The sequence below is a fragment of the Aedes aegypti genome, chromosome 1 (genome assembly GCF_002204515.2).
Source record: "Aedes aegypti strain LVP_AGWG chromosome 1, AaegL5.0 Primary Assembly, whole genome shotgun sequence".
Lineage (NCBI taxonomy): Eukaryota > Metazoa > Arthropoda > Insecta > Diptera > Culicidae > Aedes > Aedes aegypti.
The window spans coordinates 30,308,682-30,329,996 of record NC_035107.1 but is presented as its reverse complement, the minus strand read 5'-3'; the positions used below and the strand labels follow the sequence as shown (position 1 = coordinate 30,329,996).

At 35.4% G+C, this 21,315-nt stretch overlaps 2 protein-coding genes across 2 annotated transcripts in view; both read left to right on the top strand.

Annotated features, from left to right (window-relative positions):
* Window positions 1–4,720: 4,720 nt before the first annotated feature.
* LOC110674831 (myrosinase 1-like) lies at window positions 4,721–6,502 on the top strand. The gene is made up of 3 exons (XM_021839298.1): window positions 4,721–4,813; window positions 4,878–6,197; window positions 6,253–6,502. The coding sequence occupies exons 1-3, from the start codon at window positions 4,800–4,802 to the stop codon at window positions 6,476–6,478; spliced, it is 1,560 nt and encodes a 519-aa protein (XP_021694990.1). The 5' UTR covers window positions 4,721–4,799; the 3' UTR covers window positions 6,479–6,502.
* Window positions 6,503–6,696: 194 nt separating this feature from the next.
* LOC110674830 (ras-related protein Rab-27A) overlaps window positions 6,697–21,315 on the top strand; it is a 138,346-nt gene continuing 123,727 nt past the window's right edge. Inside the window, exon 1 of the mRNA XM_021839296.1 lies at window positions 6,697–6,948. The gene's annotated coding sequence lies outside the window, so the exon portion shown is untranslated. The remainder of the gene's footprint in view (window positions 6,949–21,315) is intronic.

The window sequence follows — 21,315 nt, the reverse complement described above, 5'->3', positions numbered from 1 at the left end:
TTACTACATGGTATTTGGTATATTCCTGATTTTTCCTCCTGCGGGATTTTGTCTTTCAGGTTGCATAACAAATCTTTTAGTGTGTTGTTGCTTTTGTAGACTACATGAAAACCGTGGTGTTTGAGAACTGCTTGGATTGAGTTGGTGATCTTTGGGTAGAACGGGAGACTTATTCTTTTAACCTCGTCTTTTGTCGATATCAGTGTTGTGGCATTTTTCCTGTGTTTTTTCCTTTCATGTTTTCGTAGAATTTTATCTACGAACTCCTTACCGTAACCATTCAGTTCGCCTGCTCTGTGAATTCGATTTCTCTCTTCCACAAAATCCTCTCTTTCCATGGGTATATTATAAAGCCGGTGCGCCATGGAATGAAACGCGGCTTGCTGCTGAGCACCGAAATGGTAGGAGTCAGAAGTTATATACCGATCCGTGGATGTTGGTTTGCGGTATATTCCAAATTTTAAATAATTGTCAGCCTTTCTAGTAATCATCAAGTCTAGGAAAGGAAGATTACCATCTATTTCCTTTTCTATGGTGAATTTGATGGTTCTGTGTTGAGAATTCAACAGATCTAAGGTCTGGGACAGATAACGCTCTTTTACCACCGCAAAGATATCGTCAACATACCGTCGCCAGATTCGAGGGAAAAACTTTTCTTTTTGCAGTCCTACTTCGAAATCACTCATAAAGATGTTCGCCAACAATGGGGAGAGCTTACTGCCCATGCTTAGCCCAAATGTTTGTTTGTAGAACTTACCTCTGAATGAAAAGTAGTTCTGGTTCATACAAACCTCGGCCACCAATAGAAGCGCATCGATTTGGTTATGTGGTACACGATTTCGCTCCAAGTGTCTCCTTAGGCTCCTCAAGGCATCAGTCACAGGTACGTTTGGGAAAAGGGCGGTTACATCAAATGACACCAGAACTTCACCACGTCGAATTTCGAGGTCTTTCAAATGCTCTACAAACTCAACCGAATTTTGGACGCTTTTACCATGAGTAATTGGGTATTTCCTCATTTCCTCCACCAACCAAGCAGCCATTCTCTCGGTAGGGGTGCAGACATTTGATGAAATCGGAATCGGAAAAAACACAGGAAAAATGCCACAACACTGATATCGACAAAAGACGAGGTTAAAAGAATAAGTCTCCCGTTCTACCCAAAGATCACCAACCCAATCCAAGCAGTTCTCAAACACCACGGTTTTCATGTAGTCTACAAAAGCAACAACACACTAAAAGATTTGTTATGCAACCTGAAAGACAAAATCCCGCAGGAGGAAAAATCAGGAATATACCAAATACCATGTAGTAATTGCCCTGCAGTGTACATCGGCCAGACTCGACGCAAGTTCAAAATTCGCCTACGAGAACATAGGAACGCGGTCGAAAACGAACGTGCTAATGATTCAAGTGTAGCAGCACATACATCGACCCTAGATCACACTGTTGACTGGGAGAATGCAAAGTTGATTAAAAACGTCAGAAAAACATCTCACTTGAATGCATGGGAATCCATGTATATCGCAACATCTGATCGTCCTCTAATGAATGAGGACGATGCTCCAATTGTGTCTCCACTCTTCCACCTGACTAAGCTGAAAATGCAGTAACCTTCAACACTTCTCGACGTATACTGACTACAGTACGAATACTAGTGTTAGTAAATTATGTAATCAGTCGGACATCGTCCCGTAGATGGGCAACATCGAGCCCGAAACCGGTCGACTAAAAAGGTAATTTTAACTCCTTTTAATCGTTGTAAGAACAATAAGTGTTGTGTCCTGTCTCACGTCGCGTCTTATAAGTGGTCTTTAAAATAGGTATATGGGATTCATTTGTCGGATCTTCATTTTGAATTTTTCATGCCAAGAAAATTCGGGGTTATGGTCCATTCGGGGAAACGGTATTCGGGGTAACGGACTATTCGGGGTAATGGATTTCGGGGGGTATTGGTTTTCGGGGTACTTGACCATTCGGGGTTTTGACTTTCGGGGTGATGGTTTTCGGGGTAATGGTATTCGGGGAAATGTTATAGGATCCGTTGAACGCCCAACTAACATTTAGTGCAAATGTAAACATTCTCTAGGCCCTCTTTATACGGCTTTATGCTGAGTAAAGGCGCTGTACATACGAACGAAAGCTTCTATGCGATCCTTTTACCAACAAATCTGGCGAATCTAGTCAGCTACTTTTAAGCTGTGTTGGCAGCTCTTATTCATACCGATCATTGCTCTATTTCGACAGTTATATGACAAGTAGCTGTGTAACATCTTCGGAAGGCGCTTTCTCAACCATTTCGCAAATGTTGAATAATTATTATACAGCTTCGCTGTATTATCGATTAAATATTATTTTCAAGCTGTTTCACAGCTTCCGGAATTCATATCATAAGTATCTGAATTTAATGTTCCCAACGTTACCTGCCACCGCTTGGAATCGAACTCACGATCTCTGCATCCACAAGTCTCGACGCTGTCCTTGTTGCCACCACAGTCTATATCGAAAGGCAAAGAAAACACACCGTTTTGCTCTACATCGAAAACGGTTCACACAATATTTTATAATGATCGTAAAAGATGCCATAGCCACGCTTACACCACTTCATCAGGCTGTAAAAGGGTGCGAAACGTCAAACGCAATGTTTACATCCAACAAGCTGAGTAGATGCGCCACAAGTTGTTGTTTTACAGCATACTGCTGTATGCTCGCTGTATAACTAACGACAAAGTGCTTCTTAAATATATATTGAGCAGTATAACAAATCATATTGTATAGAAGCAGCCGGATTGATGATGGCGAGTTTTTTTCCACATCATTAGGTTGCTATCTTTTACGGTGTTGAGTTACAGCTTAGTGAAAGCAGCAAAAGCGATAACTGACGAAATTTATTCAGCTAAGATTTGTAGCTGCAAAACGTTTGCGTTACAGCTGTATTAACGCTAATCGTTCTATTTTTGACAACTTTCATTTTTTGCTGCGTTCGCTGCTTCAATTCAACTGTTATACAGCATAAAGCAAATAATCTTGGCTTATAGCGCTAAAATTGTTAGTTGGGCGGTGTCAGGAGCTGATATGGACCAAACAACTGCTGAAGGAGATCTTTGAAGCAACCGAGGTTCCGATCCCCATTTTTGAGGACAACCAAAGTTGCATCAAGCTGGTGGAATGCGATCGTATCGAACGGCGCAGCAAACACATCGGTAGGGGAATGTGGGGCAAGATGAGCACCCGGGGCAAGATGGGTACCCCTAGTTTGTGTCGTTCCTACCGATTTTTTTTTAAATACATTATTTGGGTTTCTGATGCATATCATTAAATTGATATGATGGCCATAAATTTCAGCTAAAAAATCAACAGCACAACGTAAATATTGTCCAAAATACATAGAAGTCCAAAAATTAGCCTTTTCATATAAGATTTGTTCATTTAAAAGTGATATTTTCGTTGCGTAAGCAAACTAATTCATACGTTTTTGGCCGTATAGTTATAGAATAATCTTCTGTAGATAATCAGGAGCAAAACTTTTTATCAAATTTAAAAAATATTTCAATTGTTTTGATTATATTAATAAATTTACAGCCTTGGGGCAAGATGAGCACCATGTTCAAAATTAAGTAAAAGTGTGAAATTATAGAACCACATTTAGCTGTGAGCTTGACATACGGTATCTTCTTTGCACAAAACAATTTTTCTAAAAAAATATACAAACAAACAACAAATTTAATCGTTTTTTAAGTAAAATCTTAGCAATTTATGAAAAGTGATTTATTTTCTGATAAAAGTTTTAAAAACTAAGCTAGTTGAAGATAAATATTATCAGATATTAGAGATAATATCTTGGAATATTGCAAGCATTGAATAATAATAGTTTTCTTTAGTAAATTGCATCTTTTTATGGGGGTGCCCATCTTGCCCCGCAGTTTTTTTGACCGATGATAAAAAAGCTTTTTTTTTAAGTATTATTTGGAAAACTATTTATCACTTTTTAAAACTTCTAATGGTTGGAGGTCAAAGTAATAATGTAAAAGATAAGGATGGTTACCAATTTTACCAAAATAATTACGTTTAAGTAGGCTTAAATCGCGCTTATCCTTAGGGTGCTCATCTTGCCCCGCCTGACCCTACAAAGTAGTTCATTGCTCGAGACCTGCAAGAGAAAGAAGAGATTAGAATGCAGTGCTGTCCAACGGAGTCAATGCTGGCCATGGCCGACTTGATGACGAAACCACTCCAACGGGTTCACCTGGAGAGATTACGGCTAGCTGTTGGAATATGTCCGGATCTGCCCGATTAGGAGTGCTGGAAGATAAAATAATCATAGTGGGTGTTTAAAATTGTTCTCTTCTGTTTCTACCCCTGCCAAGAATAGTTCTTCACTGTCTACTCAAATAGATAGGCTACAGAAAACGTATATCCGTCTAAGATATATTCTTGTCTTCTTGGCCGGTGCCACCGGTGGTCACCGGTACCGTCTTCTTGTCTTTTTCTGATTTCTGTTAATCCAAAATCTAAAAACCAAAATCAATAATCCAAAATCTAAAATCCAATATCAAAAACCTATAGAACAGTTTCAGGCATCGGTGGGACACAGGTAACTAAGATACATAATATGAATAACGAAAAAAGTATTCCAAAGAAAAGGTCAACATTGGTCACAGATAAGCAATTATTTGTTCAACAAACAGAACTTCAAATGTTATCATTGTCCAATGTGGCACTTCTATCAGTAGTAGTTATCTAGTAGAAGTGAATGGTACATAGTTATCGCCTAGAACACTCAGATCACTTGAACGCAAATGTTTCTTATCACGTGGGTGACGTTTGAATCAGTTACTTGTAAATGCGAGTTAAATTATTAAAGTTAAATTTTTCAGTGTCACCAGCCTACTGGCGGTCGCCCACGCCGTCGAATTCCCCGCCTACTTCCAGTTCGGCGTCGGCACGTCCGCCTATCAAATCGAAGGAGGCTGGGACGCGGACGGCAAGGGTGAATCCGTTTGGGATCGATTGGTTCACCACCGCCACCATCTAGATGGATTCGTCACAGATGGCAGCACCGGTGATGTCGCCTGTGACAGCTACCACCAGTGGCGTCGAGATGTTCAGATGGTGAAGGAACTGGGAGTGAACGTTTACCGATTCTCGATCGCTTGGAGTAGGGTTTTGCCGATGGGAACGAGGGATTCCTTGAATCAGAAAGGAGTGGAGTACTATAGCAAATTGATCGATGAACTTCTATCTAACGGAATAACGCCCATGGTAACGCTTCTGCATATGGATCTTCCGCAAGCATTGCAGGATCTTGGAGGGTGGATGAACCCTGACATTGTCAGCTATTTCGGCGAATACGCTGATGTAGCTTTTTCGACATTTGGTGATCGTGTTCAGCTGTGGACCACGATCAACGAACCCGGCCATTACTGTATGGGCGGTGAGGTTATTGCCGATCCGTTCTACAATGGAGTCACGGAATACCATTGCGTTCACAACTTGGTGAAAGCTCATGCGGAAGCTGTGCATTTGTATCGGGCGCGATATCAGCAACGGCAGAGAGGGAGCATTGGGATTTCTTTGGGCGCCACGTGGTCAGAACCGGAAAATGATTCCGTGGATGATCGGGAAGCTACCGAGTGGGGCTTACAGTTCGAGTTGGGCTGGATCGCTCATCCGATTTTCGTCGGAGACTATCCCCAAGTGATGAAGGATCGAGTGACGAACTTGAGCGCGGAGCAGGGATTCAAGGAATCGAGACTTCCGAGTTTCAGCGAAGAGGAGATAGATCGAATCAAGGGAACGGCTGACTTTTTAGGGTTGAACAGTTATACTAGTTCATTGGTGAAGAAGAACGGCTTGGACAATCCAGCGGGTTACAAAGTACCGTCGCACGGTCACGATTCCGGGATCGTGCGAAGTGTCGATCCAAGTTGGCCATCTTCGGAGGCTTCCTGGATAAAGGTCGTACCGGAGGGTCTGAGGAGGCTGCTCAACTGGATTCGGGTCGAATACGACAATCCATCGGTGTGGATAACGGAGAATGGAGTTGCGACGGCGGTCGGGACTGTGGATGAGAGACGTGTGGATTACTTGAACGGCCATCTTGGAGCGACACTGGACGCCATTAAAGATGGCTGCAATGTCCGTGGATACCTGGCGTGGAGTTTAATGGACAACTTTGAGTGGAACTTCGGCTATACGTGAGGCTACTACTTGCTTGTGCTTGACAATCTTAAAATTAAACTCTATTTTCAGGTTGAAGTTTGGGTTGTACCACGTGGATTTTGACAGCCCGAATCGTACACGCTACGCAAAGATGTCCGCCAAAGTGTATCGAAACATTGTTCAAACTAGACAAATCAATGACAAATATCGACCAAAACCGGATGTGGTGATCCCAAATGCTTCACGGGCCTCGACGATTTTCTGGGCAGGTCTTTCGATTGTTGCGATTGCTGTTGTGTATCAGTATTTTCTATGAATAAATCGTTGTTTGTCGGAAGAACCACGTGTTTGCTTTTCACCAGAAAGCCCTCGATATTCACCACCAGCAGTGGTGAAAGCTGATTCGAGTAGACGGTGGGTGGTCTACTACGCAATCAAAAAAAGTAAGAACAGAGTGTGCGACAAAGACGGCAATGACTGAAAGCGTGCGTTTCGTTGGCAACCAGAAAGACGTCGCGGCGGCCTGTGTTATCAGTTCAGTGCAAATCGAGCAGTGATTCCGTGCGGTTTAACGTGTGCTTTCATCGTTTTGCAGATTTGCAGTTTCGGCTTGGAAAGTGGCGCTTTTTTACGAACAATACTTGATTGTTTGGTGTAATAAACGTTGAAATAGTGCTATATAGGTAGGCCGGAAAACAACAGGGTTCAGTTTAGGAACTGTGAAGCGTCAACAAGGCCTACTCGATTGATTTGATTGGTTTCTACTCTTCGACAAAGTGGACTACGGTGAGTAGGCGATGGATTCTGTGTTGGGGATGTGGGAGAAGGGACAAGTACCAATGCAACAGGTACCAAAGGGGATTGATATGGATGGGTTGTCCTTGAATTCTGGTGGCACATGTGCCTCTGCATGGATAACAACTCATGGGATGAAGCTGTAACGCCGTGAGGTAGCGATTTTTTTTCGGAATCAGGACTATGGGCCCTATTCTGAATATCACTTTCACGCTCACTTACACTTCACCTTCCAGTCACTTCACTTGTTTTGCTCTATTCCCGTTGTCACGGACGGTGAAGTGACTGAAAATGAACTCAGTGGAGTGACAACTGCAGTGAAGTGGTATTCATAATAGCATTGTTTTTAGCAAGATGCCACGAATAGTCACTAGTTGCGTTGAATAGTTTTTTAACATGATAAGGTAATAGAAATGTCTTCGTTTATTATTTGTCCGATTCGAATTGTAGAATTTTGAATCAATGTATCGAGAATTACATAACTATTACAATACAGGTTTGTTTGGTGCGACTTTGAAAGTTGATTTGAAGCTTTCGCGCGGATATGAACTGTTAAGTTTCAATCAGATTATCCAAATTATAATCAATATTTCGAATAACTAAACAGTTTTAATTGATTATGTAGAACATATGTTATGTCTAACAAGAATTGTATTCGTGTTCCTTCAAGTGTCGGATGCCTTTTGAATTTCATAGGCAAGGATATACAGTCGACTCTCCACATCTCGATGTTCTACATCTCGATATCTTTCCTTATGTCGATGATTGCTTCGGTCCCTTCATTCTGCATACGATTTCTCTCTCCATATCTCGATATCCTCCTTATCTCGATGTGTTCCTGATGATTCTATGTTTCTAATTTTCTCTCCATATGTCGATATGAATATTATCAAAGGTTACTAGACCAAATTTAAGCGATTCAGATCAATTTGAATACTCGAAATGAAGTTTGTTTGTTTATTGTTTTCCTAGTAACGGATTGATTTTTAATCTAGTGTTCATTAAATTAATGTTCTGTGTCTCGATCTCTCCCTATCTCGATGGTCCCTTCGATATCGAGATGTGGAGAGGCGACTGTAGTGGTTTGGTAGAGAATTAGAAAAAGGGTTTCGTTGACTACTAAATACTTTAATATATTTTAAATAGTGGTGAACGCAAACAGGACTTCGATTATTGGGGAATCTGATGAATACATTTCGATATAGATCATTTTTTTTAGCTTTTAATTGTCTATCACGTTAAAAATATTAAATGTCATTTTCAAAGTACGGAGCGCTTATTGATTCTCGGCAGAAGACCTAACTCAATACTTTGTAAACAACAGCTAAAATCATGCTCATTTTATTATTTAAAATAAAGATCTTTTTTTGAGATGGATAAAATATATTTCGTTGTAATCCTTTTATCAATAAATTTTTTATTTGTAAGTCATTTACTTAATCCTACTAGAAATATAACAAGTTTATGTTTTATTAGAGCTGGTTTACTGCAAAAAAGTGATCGCTTGTCTCGATGCGTGTGAAATTTCTTGGAAATCAGAGAAAAGATTTATCTTTAATCGCAGTACGCAGTTGAGCAGAAATGTAATTTGAAATGGAGCTCTTTGTTGGAAATATCATGATCCTTTCGGTCAAGTATTTGTTTACTTTTCTTGAACGTAGCATCGCACTTACCCTTTGAACTACTTTGAAGTTAACAATAAAGCAATTGTATGATTTTTGTGCCTCCTCCAGTAGGTCCAACTGCATACTTATTGTTCCGTAATATTTGTTTTACATATAATGGCCCATGCCTAAAGTCTAATTTGCAACTAAAAAAAAGCTATGAGATCTCTCTACAGCTAAAAAAAAAGCTATGAGATCTCTCTACAGCTAATCCCTTTCGGATTTACCATTATGTTTTCTTTTGCGTACAGAAAAATCGTTTTAAAATCACTCAATAACACTTGTGCCTCAATTTCCCACAAATAAAGATAGGCCAATAGATTACTTTGAGGCGGCAAACCGAGCCTAAACATATTGTTCTACTTTCTAAAATAACAAAAATATAAGATTTGTTAATTAAAAAGCATAAAAAATGCTGTTTTGAACTTATTTTATTTTACGTGACAACTCTTCACCACCGCAAACGGCGGTGTAAAGTTTCCACTTCAAGTGATTGCTTTTGTCGATCTTCGCCGGGTAGCGTGCCATTCGTAATGGTCTTATCCACTGGTGTACTAAACTGACTCGGTCGAAGAATTTTGACACTAGAGCGGGTCCAGATCACGTGGGGATCATACGGGAGCGTGCCCCGCTCAAGTGTCACAATTCTCAGACCGAGTGAATTTAGTACACCGGTGGATTAGACCATAGCTCGTGTTCATGCGCGCGATCACTTGCGATGAACTTCTCCACATTTTCTCACTTAGGTGATATCCGTAATAGGAAAGTGATCACTTCACCGTTTTGTCACCGTGATCGAAATCCGTAATAGGGCCCTATGTAAACGCTTCTGATTCGCTTCAAAATCTTGAATTGAATTTAAAAACTTGTGATTTGCGGCAAACCCAAAATTCAATTTTATATCTATAGTCGGATATCGAACTTTGCAGAAATTGCAAAGCATAAATCGAAAATCAAAAGTACAGTGAAACTTCCTTGAGTCGATATTGAAGGGACCATCGACTCATGGAAATATCGAGTCATGGAACAGCAATCCTCTGGAAAGATGCTACTAGGGACCATCATAGCAACCATGAAATTTTGTTTTTAGTATGGTTCCATGAGTCGATATCGAGTCAGGTTTGACTGTAAAAAATAGAAAAAAGAAAATAGAACATCGAAAATTGAATATCGAAAATCGATAATCAAAAATAAAAATCGTAAATTGTAAATCGAATACAGGTCGGACTCGATAATCCGGAGTATCGATTTTTTTTTTACTCCGGATAATCGAATCCTCCGGATAATCGAATCATTAGGAAAAAAAATGAAATCTTCGATAGAAGAACTCAAATATTATCATTTTTCGTTATTTATTTATATGATGCGGTGTCGTAGCCAGAAATTATTTCTAGGAATAGTAGGGGTCTTTAAAAGAAAAAAAAATTGTTTTGATCAACATACACAAAAAATACACTTTTTCAAACTCACGTTCAAAACTACGAAAAAAAAAATCATTTTGTATATTGCAATACCAAATTTTCTCAGATTTATGCATAAAAATTGAAAAACAAGAACATCAAAAAACAAATTCCGGATAATCGAGTCTAAAATTCCGGATAATCGAGTCACCGGATAATCGAGTCTCCGGATAATCAAGTCCGACCTGTATTGAAAATCAAATCTAAAATCTAAAACCAGAAATCGAAAATCAAAAATAATCGGAAATCGAAAATTGAAAACGCAATCTAAAATTGAAAATCAAAAATCGAAATCCAAAATCCAAAATCGAAAATTGAAAATCCAAAATACAAGATCTAAAATCCAAAAAACCCAAAATCGAGAATCGAAAATCGCAAATCGAAATTAAATAATTAAAATCGAAAATTGAAAATTTAGAATCGAAAATCTTAAATCGAAAATCTAAAACCGAAAATCGCAAACCGAAAATCGCAAATCGAAAATCTTAAATTTATAATCGAAAATTTAAATCGTAAATCCAAAATCCAAAATCGCCAATCGCAAACCGCAAATCGAAAATCGAGAATCGAGAATCGAAAATCGAAAATCCAAAATCGAAAATCGAAAATCGATAATCAAAAATTGAAAATCGAAAATTGAAAATCAAATATTAAAAATCAAACCTAAAATCCAAAATCAGAAATTTGAAATTCAAAAGTAAACGGAAATCGAAAATTGAAAACGCAATCTGAAATCGAAAATCAAAAATCAAAATACAAAATCCAAAATCGAAAATTGAAAATCATGCATTCAAAATCGGAAATCCAAAATCGAAAATCCAAAACCCAAAATGGAGAATCGAGAATCGAAAATCGCAAATCGAAATTTAATAATTAAAATCGAAAATTGAAAACTTAGAATTGAAAATCTAAATTCGAAAATCGCAAACCGAAAATCGCAAATCGAAAATCTAAAATTTAGAATCGAAAATTTAAATCGTAAATCCAAAACCGAAAATCGCCAATCGCAAACCGCAAATCGAAAATTCAAAATTGAAAATCGAAAATCCAAAATCGAAATTCATAAATCGATAATCGATAATCAAATATTGAAAATCGAAAATAAAAATCGAAAATTGAAAATCGAATATTAAAAATCAAACCTAAAATCAAAAATAAACGGAAATCGAAAATTGAAAACGCAATCTAAAATCGAAAATCCAAAATCAAAATCCAAAATCCAAAATCCAAAATCTAAAATCGAAAATTGAAAATCCAAAACCCAAAATCCAAAATCCAAAAACCCAAAATCGAAAATCGAACACCGAAAATTGAAAATTGATAATCGATAATCAAAAATTGAAAATCAAAAATAAAAATCGAATATTGAAAATCAAATGTAAAATCCAAAATCAGAATTAAAAATAATCGGAAATCGAAAATCCAAAATCCAAACTCCAAAATCCAAAACCCAAAATCCAAAATCGAAAATCGAAAATCGTTAATCGAAAAAAAAATTGAAAATCCAAAATTAAACATCGAAAATCGAACACCAAAAACCGAAAATCGAATATCGAAAATCTAAAATTGAAATTTGAAAATTAAAACTCTTAAATCGATATTCGAAAATCGAAAATTGGAAACGGCAATTCGTATCAGCGGGTATTGAAAATCAATACAGTGGGATTCCGTTTTTGGCAACAAAGTTTAAATTTTCAGTTGCCAAAAACGGAACCGTGCCAAAATCGGAACCCATATTCCAAATTTTATTTTTCAATTATTGGTTTTGAAAACATCATCACAATGTTAATACATCATTTTTATGGAATCATAAGGCTTTGAGACTTCGAAAAGGTTCACTTCGAAGTATTTTTCCGAAGGGTTATACTATGCTATGAATCTATAGCCCCGTAATGTTAAATCTGGCAAACGTTTTTCTGGTGGCGTTTTTACGCCTCAACGTCTTCAATTATATTTAGAAGCTTGATTTAATTTTTGTATAAAAGGGCCTTGTAAAACCAATAATCGCATAAGTGACCTTTATTCAAGAACTAGACATTTTCTTAAAACTATGAAAGAACACGAAAAACATATTTTTGTTTTCTTATTAAGACGTATTTACGAATCAAAAGCGCTGGGTATTGCGAAACGGCATTAGCTTTTTTTTTTGATTGAATGAACATTTAAAATCAGTTTATCTTCTGGACTTAAGCGTAAAATTTGAAAAATTCGGTAAGTTTAGAATTGCTCTTTCAATTTATGTTTCTGATAAAGTAAAGCATTTTATAATGAACGGTTGACTGCAATCAAAAAGGCAAACATAAAGATGAGATGATGCATAAAGGTGACTAGTAATTCTGTAGAATTTAATTTTTACTTGAAATAATTTTTCATTGAGCTTGATATATGATTTACACCTACCTTATGAAATCAACTGAAATTTACAGGATCCTGTTATGAAACCTCAAGAACCTTATAGGAATCTTCAGGTTCTCATAAGAAATATACAGAAAAATGCTTGAGCTCTAAAGCATCTTGCCAAGCATCCGCAGGATCTTGCATAGAGTTCTCAGGATCTTGCTAAGGATTTTGCTTGAGTTAATATCTTGGAATTCCACTGCGATGTTGCTGAAAATTCTCAAGTCTCCGATGAAAACACATATTTAGTTTATTATTATTAGGCTACCACTAGCACACTTCAAATTCCTCTGGGAACCTTTTCAAAACCCTCAAGTTTTCGCCGGAAATATTAAAAATACCACTAGAAATTCACATTATCCCGCTTAAAATTTACAGGACGCCCTAGTGTTTATTAGAAATTACCAGATTTTGAACATAATTCTCCATAACCATTTATACACTCTAAGGATCCCTCAAGAAGCCTTCAGTGTCCACTTGGAATCTGCAGATATCCTTATGAATTCGTCGAAATTTCTGGAAAGTCCCACAAGAACCAAGAATCCCTTAAGGATTCTCCAGGGTACAGTTAGGAATCTCATAGACTCAGCTCGTAAGGAACATTTTGATGATGTTAAGACACGTATGCTTGATTACAGAATTCTGGATCGTCTCTTAACAAATCTAACGCCTTACAGTGTCTATAGAAAAAAGGAAACGTAGCTTTAAATAGTTGACGCAGAGAGATCAATATACACACCAATACCACAGACAAATAGTTAAAACACTCTCAGTCGTATTTATCGCGGCTAAAATATTAACGTCCCATAAAAAATATAAAATTTCCATAAAAAATGCAAAATTTGCCAGTAAAGAATCAAGGGTAAAATCAACAGAAAAGTTAAAAATTTCCATAAAAAAATAAAGAAGTGCATAGAAAAAACAAAAAACGACATTTTGCTGTACATATTTGTATATATTATTGCGGTGTGTTTTTACATGCGTTTTAAATCCATAATTATAAAAACAGTGAGTCAAAAAGATGAGACAAGATTTATGATTGTAACTCTGTGTGAGTCATAGATTATGCTCTTATGTCGGTGCTGGTGCTTTGTTGAAACAAGCTGTTCCAAATCTGAAGAAAAGTGTTTTTTATTGTATCACCTACTGGCAGACTCAAGTGGGCTGGACACTCAATATGAATGCCTAAGAAAAGAGTCTTTAGTTGAGATACTGGTGCAGATTATTGGCCTCATGAAACGTTGTCAATGTATGACCAATGACCATTCTGAAGTAAATAAGCGCGTACGCGAGTCCTTAGTAGTTGGTGAGATTTGGGGAAATATCGACAAAAATGGAGCTCTGGAATGTAATCGGTGTGGAGGTGACATGCTGTTCAAATGACTAAAGCAACAGACACGATAATATTTACAAAAAAATACAAATTTTAATGGTATTGAAAAATGTTGCCAAAAACGGATCCATTTTGTTGCCAAAATCGGAGCATGCCAAAAACGGAATCCCACTGTAATCGAAAGTTGAAAATTGATTTCTTATATCTGATTTCTGAAAGTCGAAAGTCTAAAATCGAAAATTGAAAATTCAAATTAAAAATTGATGATCGGAAATCGAGAATCGAAAATTGAAACTTTGAACTCTAAAACTTAAAACTTAAAACTTGAAATTTGAAATTTGAAATTTGAAATTTGAAATTTGAAATTTGAAATTTGAAATTTGAAATTTGAAATTTGAAATTTGAAATTTGAAATTTGAAATTTGAAATTTGAAATTTGAAATTTGAAATTTGAAATTTGAAATTTGAAATTTGAAATTTGAAATTTGAAATTTGAAATTTGAAATTTGAAACTTGAAATTTTAAATTTGAAATTTGAAATTTGAAACTCGAAAATGGAATTGAAATTGAATGTCCTACATATTTTTAAGCCCTTATTAGACATATTAGGCGTTTTGAAATGAACAAAATGGCTTACAGGGGTTTTAAAACGGCTATAAACGGACTAATAGTCCTAAAATGGCTTAATACGGCTTAAAAGAGCTTAAAACGGCATAAAATGAAATAAAGCGGCTTTGTGTTTGGATTGGCATCTAATTCTTCCGAAAGAGGTGCACTTTGCGAAAAAGGACCACGTGATTATTGAGCTGAAATCGAATTCAGGTTAACTTCTGCGTTCATGAGTCCTCTCATGGCGTAGTGGTAACGCGCCCCAACTAGAGATCGGGGAGTCGTGAGTTCGATTCTCACTGAGAAGACGTGTAACTTTTTCGCAAATCTTCACATCAATTTGTCCATCTAATCCAATTCCAAATTATATGTAATGTTTAGCTTTTCGGTAGTTACTAATTGAACTTTAACACTTCACTTTTGCAAAATAATATATAAAATACTAAAAATTACTAATAAGGCGAGCACTAATAAGGTGTGGAAACATATGTTTTTCGAAGTGATAGATGTGATTTTTACCGGAGATTATATCTGAAGATGTTTTGCGAAGTTTTGTTTTTTACTTTTATTCGATTTGCTAGCGTTTTTCTCGAGAGTGCTCTGTAATGGCACCATCAATTGAATTTGCTCCTTTGCTCCTTCGGTCACATAAGATGAATAGTATTGGAGAGAAAAGTGACCAATTTAAACCATCACTTTTCCCCGTCATAAAACCTGCAATTGACTCCCTCTTACCACTATTTGCAAACGCAAAGCACGTGATATGTCTGTCAAAACACTGGATGGCATTTGAACATGCCCTGTATGCGAATATAGAGCCAATATAGTGCTTATTTAATTCCTGTATGCATCAGGCTTAGAAGCATTAATGATGCAGTAATAGGGTTTCTATGCAGCGGAAGTGCTTATAACAGCACTGTAAGGTGTGAAAGCATTTGTAGTGCTAATATAATGCATGTACGCATCTATGGTGCTGATTAAGGGCTTATTATTAGTGCTTATAGTTACTTGGGTAACCATGAAATTTTGATTTTAGTATGGTTCCATGAGTCGATATCGAGCAATGGAACATCGACTCATGGAGGTTTGACTGTAGAAAATAGAAAAAAAAAGAAAACAAAACATTGAAAATTGTAAAAAATCGAGAATCGAAAATCAGAACTCAAAAACTGAAAATTGAAAATCGAGGATCGAAAATCGAATATTTAATCGAGAATCTAGAATCGAAACTCGAGAATGAAAATCTTAAATCGAAAATCGAAAATCGCAAATCGCAAATAGAAAATAGAAAATAGAAAATAGAAAATAGAAAATAGAAAATAGAAAATAGAAAATAGAAAATAGAAAATAGAAAATAGAAAATAGAAAATAGAAAATAGAAAATAGAAAATAGAAAATAGAAAATAGAAAATAGAAAATAGAAAAAAATAGAAAATAGAAAATAGAAAATAGAAAATAGAAAATAGAAAATAGAAAATAGAAAATAGAAAATAGAAATAGAAAATAGAAAATAGAAAATAGAAAATAGAAAATAGAAAATAGAAAATAGAAAATAGAAAATAGAAAATAGAAAATAGAAAATAGAAAATAGAAAATAGAAAATAGAAAATAGAAAATAGAAAAAAATAGAAAATAGAAAATAGAAAATAGAAAATAGAAAATAGAAAATAGAAAATAGAAAATAGAAAATAGAAAATAGAAAATAGAAAATAGAAAATAGAAAATAGAAAATAGAAAATAGAAAATAGAAAATAGAAAATACAGTGATACCTCCATGAGTCGATGTTCCATGACTCGATATCGACTCATGGAACCATACTAAAAACATAATTTCATGGTTACTATGATGGTCCCTAGAAGCAGCTTTCCAAAGAATCGCTGTTCCATGACTCGATATTTCCATGAGTCGATGGTCCCTTCAATATCGACTCATGGAGGTTCACTGTAGAAAATAGAAAATAGAAAAATAGAAAATAGAAAATAGAAAATAGAAAATAGAAAATAGAAAATAGAAATAGAAAATAGAAAATAGAAATAGAAAATAGAAAATAGAAAATAGAAAAATAGAAAATAGAAAATAGAAAATAGAAAATAGAAAATAGAAAATAGAAAATAGAAAATAGAAAATAGAAAATAGAAAATAGAAAATAGAAAATAGAAAATAGAAAATAGAAAAATAGAAAATAGAAATAGAAAATAGAAAATAGAAAATAGAAAATAGAAAATAGAAAATAGAAATAGAAAATAGAAAATAGAAATAGAAAATAGAAAATAGAAAATAGAAAATAGAAAATAGAAAATAGAAAATAGAAAATAGAAAATAGAAAATAGAAAATAGAAAATAGAAAATAGAAAATAGAAAATAGAAATAGAAAATAGAAAATAGAAAATAGAAAATAGAAAATAGAAAATAGAAAATAGAAAATAGAAAATAGAAAATAGAAAATAGAAAATAGAAATAGAAAATAGAAAATAGAAAATAGAAAATAGAAAATAGAAAATAGAAAATAGAAAATAGAAAATAGAAAATAGAAAATAGAAAATAGAAAATAGAAAATAGAAAATAGAAAATAGAAAATAGAAAATAGAAAATAGAAAATAGAAAATAGAAAATAGAAAAATAGAAAATAGAAAATAGAAAATAGAAAATAGAAAATAGAAAATAGAAATAGAAAATAGAAAATAGAAAATCGAAAATCGAAAATCGAAAATAGAAAATAGAAAATAGAAAATCGAAAATCGAAAATCGAAAATCGAAAATCGAAAATCGAAAATCGAAAATCGAAAATCGAAAATCGAAAATCGAAAATCGAAAATCGAAAATCAAAAATCGAAAATCGAAAATCGAAAATCGAAAATCGAAAATCGAAAATCGAAAATCGAAAATCGAAAATCGAAAATCGAAAATCGAAAATCGAAAATCGAAAATCGAAAATCGAAAAATCGAAAATCGAAAATCGAAAATCGAAAATCGAAAATCGAAAATCGAAAATCGAAAATCGAAAATCGAAAATCGAAAATCGAAAATCGAAAATCGAAATCGAAAATCGAAAATCGAAAATCGAAAATCGAAAATCGAAAATCGAAATCGAAAATCGAAAATCGAAAATAGAAAATTGAAAATCGAATACAGATAAACGAAAATCGAGAATCGAGAATCGAAAATCAAAAATCGTAAATCGTAAATCGAAAATCTAAAATCGAAAATCGAGAATCAAAAATCAGAACTCGAAAACTGAAAATTGAAATTCGAGAATCGAAAATCAATCGAATATCGAATTCGAAAACCAAATCCAAAATCGGAAATCGAAAATAAAAAATAATTGGAATAAGTAATCAAAAGTAATCGGAAATCGAAAAGTGAAAAACGCAATCTAGAATCGAAAACCGAAAGTCAAAAATCAAAAATCAAAATCCAAAAAAAAAAAAATAATCGTAAAAATTGGTACGATAAGCTTCAAGCTCCGCTGATATCGAATGAACGATAAAAAAAATCAATCAAAGCGTTTTCCAAACAGTAGCATTTTCATAATCCTTTAAAATTCCCCGGGGAAATTTCGCTACTTACCCCTTTCGATAGCTTTTCACGGCACGCTTGTTACCACCCAAAAAGCAATAAAGCTTCAAACAGTTTACATCGATTGTGGAAAGGGATCGAACAGTGTGCTTTTTGGGCCTCTGGGGACGCATTCAGATCAAAAGCAGGAAGCAACCATTGTGTGAAATGCTAACAAACAAAATACCTGAGCAATGTACAATGCAATGCGAAAAAAGTGATGAGAGAATAATAGTCAACTTTCTATAACTCGATATTGAATTAAAAAGCATCAATGGTCCCTTGAACCGTAGTTGCACTGATTTTCAGTTTCTCAGTTTTAAGTTTTGAGTTTTCAGGTTTTAGTTTGCTGTGTTCAAGAACTCGATATCTTCTCGATTATCCTTTCAATACCAAGTTAGGGAGAGAGCTGACTACTACTACTTTTTCTTCTTCTTCTTAGCATTTACGTCCTCACTGGAACAGAGCCTGCTTCTCAGCTTAGTGTTGTTATGAGCACTTCCACAGTAATTAACTGAGAGTTTTCTTTGCCAAAGTTGCCATTTTTGCATTCGTATATCGTGTTGCAGGTACGATGATGCTCTATGCCCTGGAATGTCAAGGAAATTTCCATTGCGAAAAGATCCTGGACCGACCGGGAATCGAACCCAGACACCTTCAGCATAGCTTTGCTTTGTAGCCGCGGACTAAGGAAGGCCCCTGAGCTGACTGTATGTTTTAAAAACCGAGCTATGTGATGGAAAAAAAAAACTGATTGTCATACTTCCGCAATGCACAAGCGATTCGATGGAATTTCAAGTTCGAGGCTCGCATGCAACATTCCTACGTTGATTGATTGCAACGATTGAACGGGACTTTATTTTCAAAATTAATGAACTGTGAATCGTGTACTGCGTTTCTACAGTCAATCACTCGTGAGTCGATAGGGCCGTGACACGATGTTAAACCGAGGAAACTAAATTATTTTATAAATCATATTCTGATTACTACGACGTCAAAAAGTTTCCGTTTTATAACTTAGTGTCTCGTATTAGCCAAAATTCCCATTACAATGGTTTGACTGTATATGCGTTACTTCGGAACCAGAACGAAGAACTGTAACTGGAATGCGAATGAATAATGGCAAGATGTCAAAATGTTGATTCCCCTGCTAATCCCTCGCCTACTTTGTGTATGTTTCTTTTACCTTCACGGTTGCCATGGCGCTGCAGGGTTCAAGAATGCCAAATACAACGGTAGACAATTTCCGAGAAGGACTCTGACTTGGGGGATGATGCCACCTCACCCCCCCCTAGACATGAGGAGCATTATTGAGTTATCAAAATATTTCCCTTGGGCAAAGCTTGGGCACATCATGCACCGGCCTCATAGTACCGGAGGCCGTTGATTCCTGCTGATGGATTTGACGGTTTACATTGTTCCTTCTGGTATGTCCGTAAACATTCCGATGTTTTTCTTTCGATTTGGCGCAGAAGAACGAGAGATTGATCCCAAATATGATAACGATGTTGCTCCTTGGGGTGGGATTCTTTTGGGGTGGAACGTGACCCGGTTCGAGCGGAACGGTGGTTGCTTGTTTTACTATGAGACTTTGTAGCTGGGCTGGTAATGACATTGGCATACAGTATGGCCCATAAAAAATGCGAAAATGGTCATACCATGTTTTATGGTAGTTTTTACATATAAATTGTGAATGAAACATAAATATTATTCATTACTTGTATTGCTTGATCTATTTAGACTCAGTTTTTCGCTTTGGATATGATTTTTATCTGTTACTTTCACCTTACCAGAGAGGAATTGGAAGCATACCTTCAAATTTTATCATGCGGACGTCAAGTTCAATATCTGTGTGTTGAAAGCTTCTAAAACATCAACGATGGCGTGGGATTCTTCACAGGCCTTGTCTCTAGCATACGCCCATATCAAATGATAGAATTGGTCCATACCTGGGTAATCAGAGACATAAACATGTTTTCGAAAAAACAGCTCATTTTGGAGAGCTTTGATTGAACCTTCATATAAGTGTGATAAGCGGCTCCGTTTTGCTCAAAACCTATGAGCTTGTATTTATATAAGTTGTCTCTAACCGATGGAACACACTTCATCCTCAGAAATCTGTTATAGGCCTCCGTATTTATTTTTTATTCAACCTTAACAAAATAATAAAGGCATATCAAACCTATAAGACGCAAATGCCCTCAAAACAATGACCCTGGCAAAATATTTTATTGTGATCATGAAAAAAACGTTCTCTAAGAACTCCTCCATCCTCTGATACCAAACAAACTAAAATTTTCAACAATGAAGTGTGATTTTTGATGGTGGAAAGTTTATCACCAGAGTATACGACAATCGGGCGAAGTTTTTAGCTTTGGGCAGACAAAATCTTTGAACTTATTTGCTTTATTACATTATCTAGGACAGTATGAAAAATATGACAAAAATTGTCCTGGATAGCGAAGTTGTGTCAGAACATACTGCAATAATGAGAAATTACATTCACTAATAAAAACAATGACAATAACGCTTGTGGATGCTATATTCACGTTCAAACATTTTTCGCATTTTTTTATGGGCCATACTGTAGAAAAACTCTTGAAATCAGAAAACAGAAATCAGAAATCAGAAATCAGAAATCAGAAATCAGAAATCAGAAATCAGAAATCAGAAATCAGAAATCAGAAATCAGAAATCAGAAACCAGAAATCAGAAATCAGAAATCAGAAATCAGAAATCAGAAATCAGAAATCAGAAATCAGAAATCAGAAATCAGAAATCAGAAATCAGAAATCAGAAATCAGAAATCAGAAATCAGAAATCAGAAATCAGAAATCAGAAATCAGAAATCAGAAATCAGAAATCAGAAATCAGAAATCAGAAATCAGAAATCAGAAATCAGAAATCAGAAATCAGAAATCAGAAATCAGAAATCAGAAATCAGAAATCAGAAATCAGAAATCAGAAATCAGAAATCAGAAATCAGAAATCTGAAATCCAACATCCTACATCCAACATCCAACATCCAACATGCAACATCCAACATCCAACATCCAACATCCAAAATCCAAAATCCAAAATCCAAAATCCAAAATCCAAAATCCAAAATCCAAAATCCAAAATCCAAAATCCAAAATCCAAAATCCAAAATCCAAAATCCAAAATCCAAAATCCAAAATCCAAAATCCAAAATCCAAAATCCAAAATCCAAAATCCAAAATCCAAAATCCAAAATCCAAAATCCAAAATCCAAAATCCAAAATCCAAAATCCAAAATCCAAAATCCAAAATCCAAAATCCAAAATCCAAAATCCAAAATCCAAAATCCAAAATCCAAAA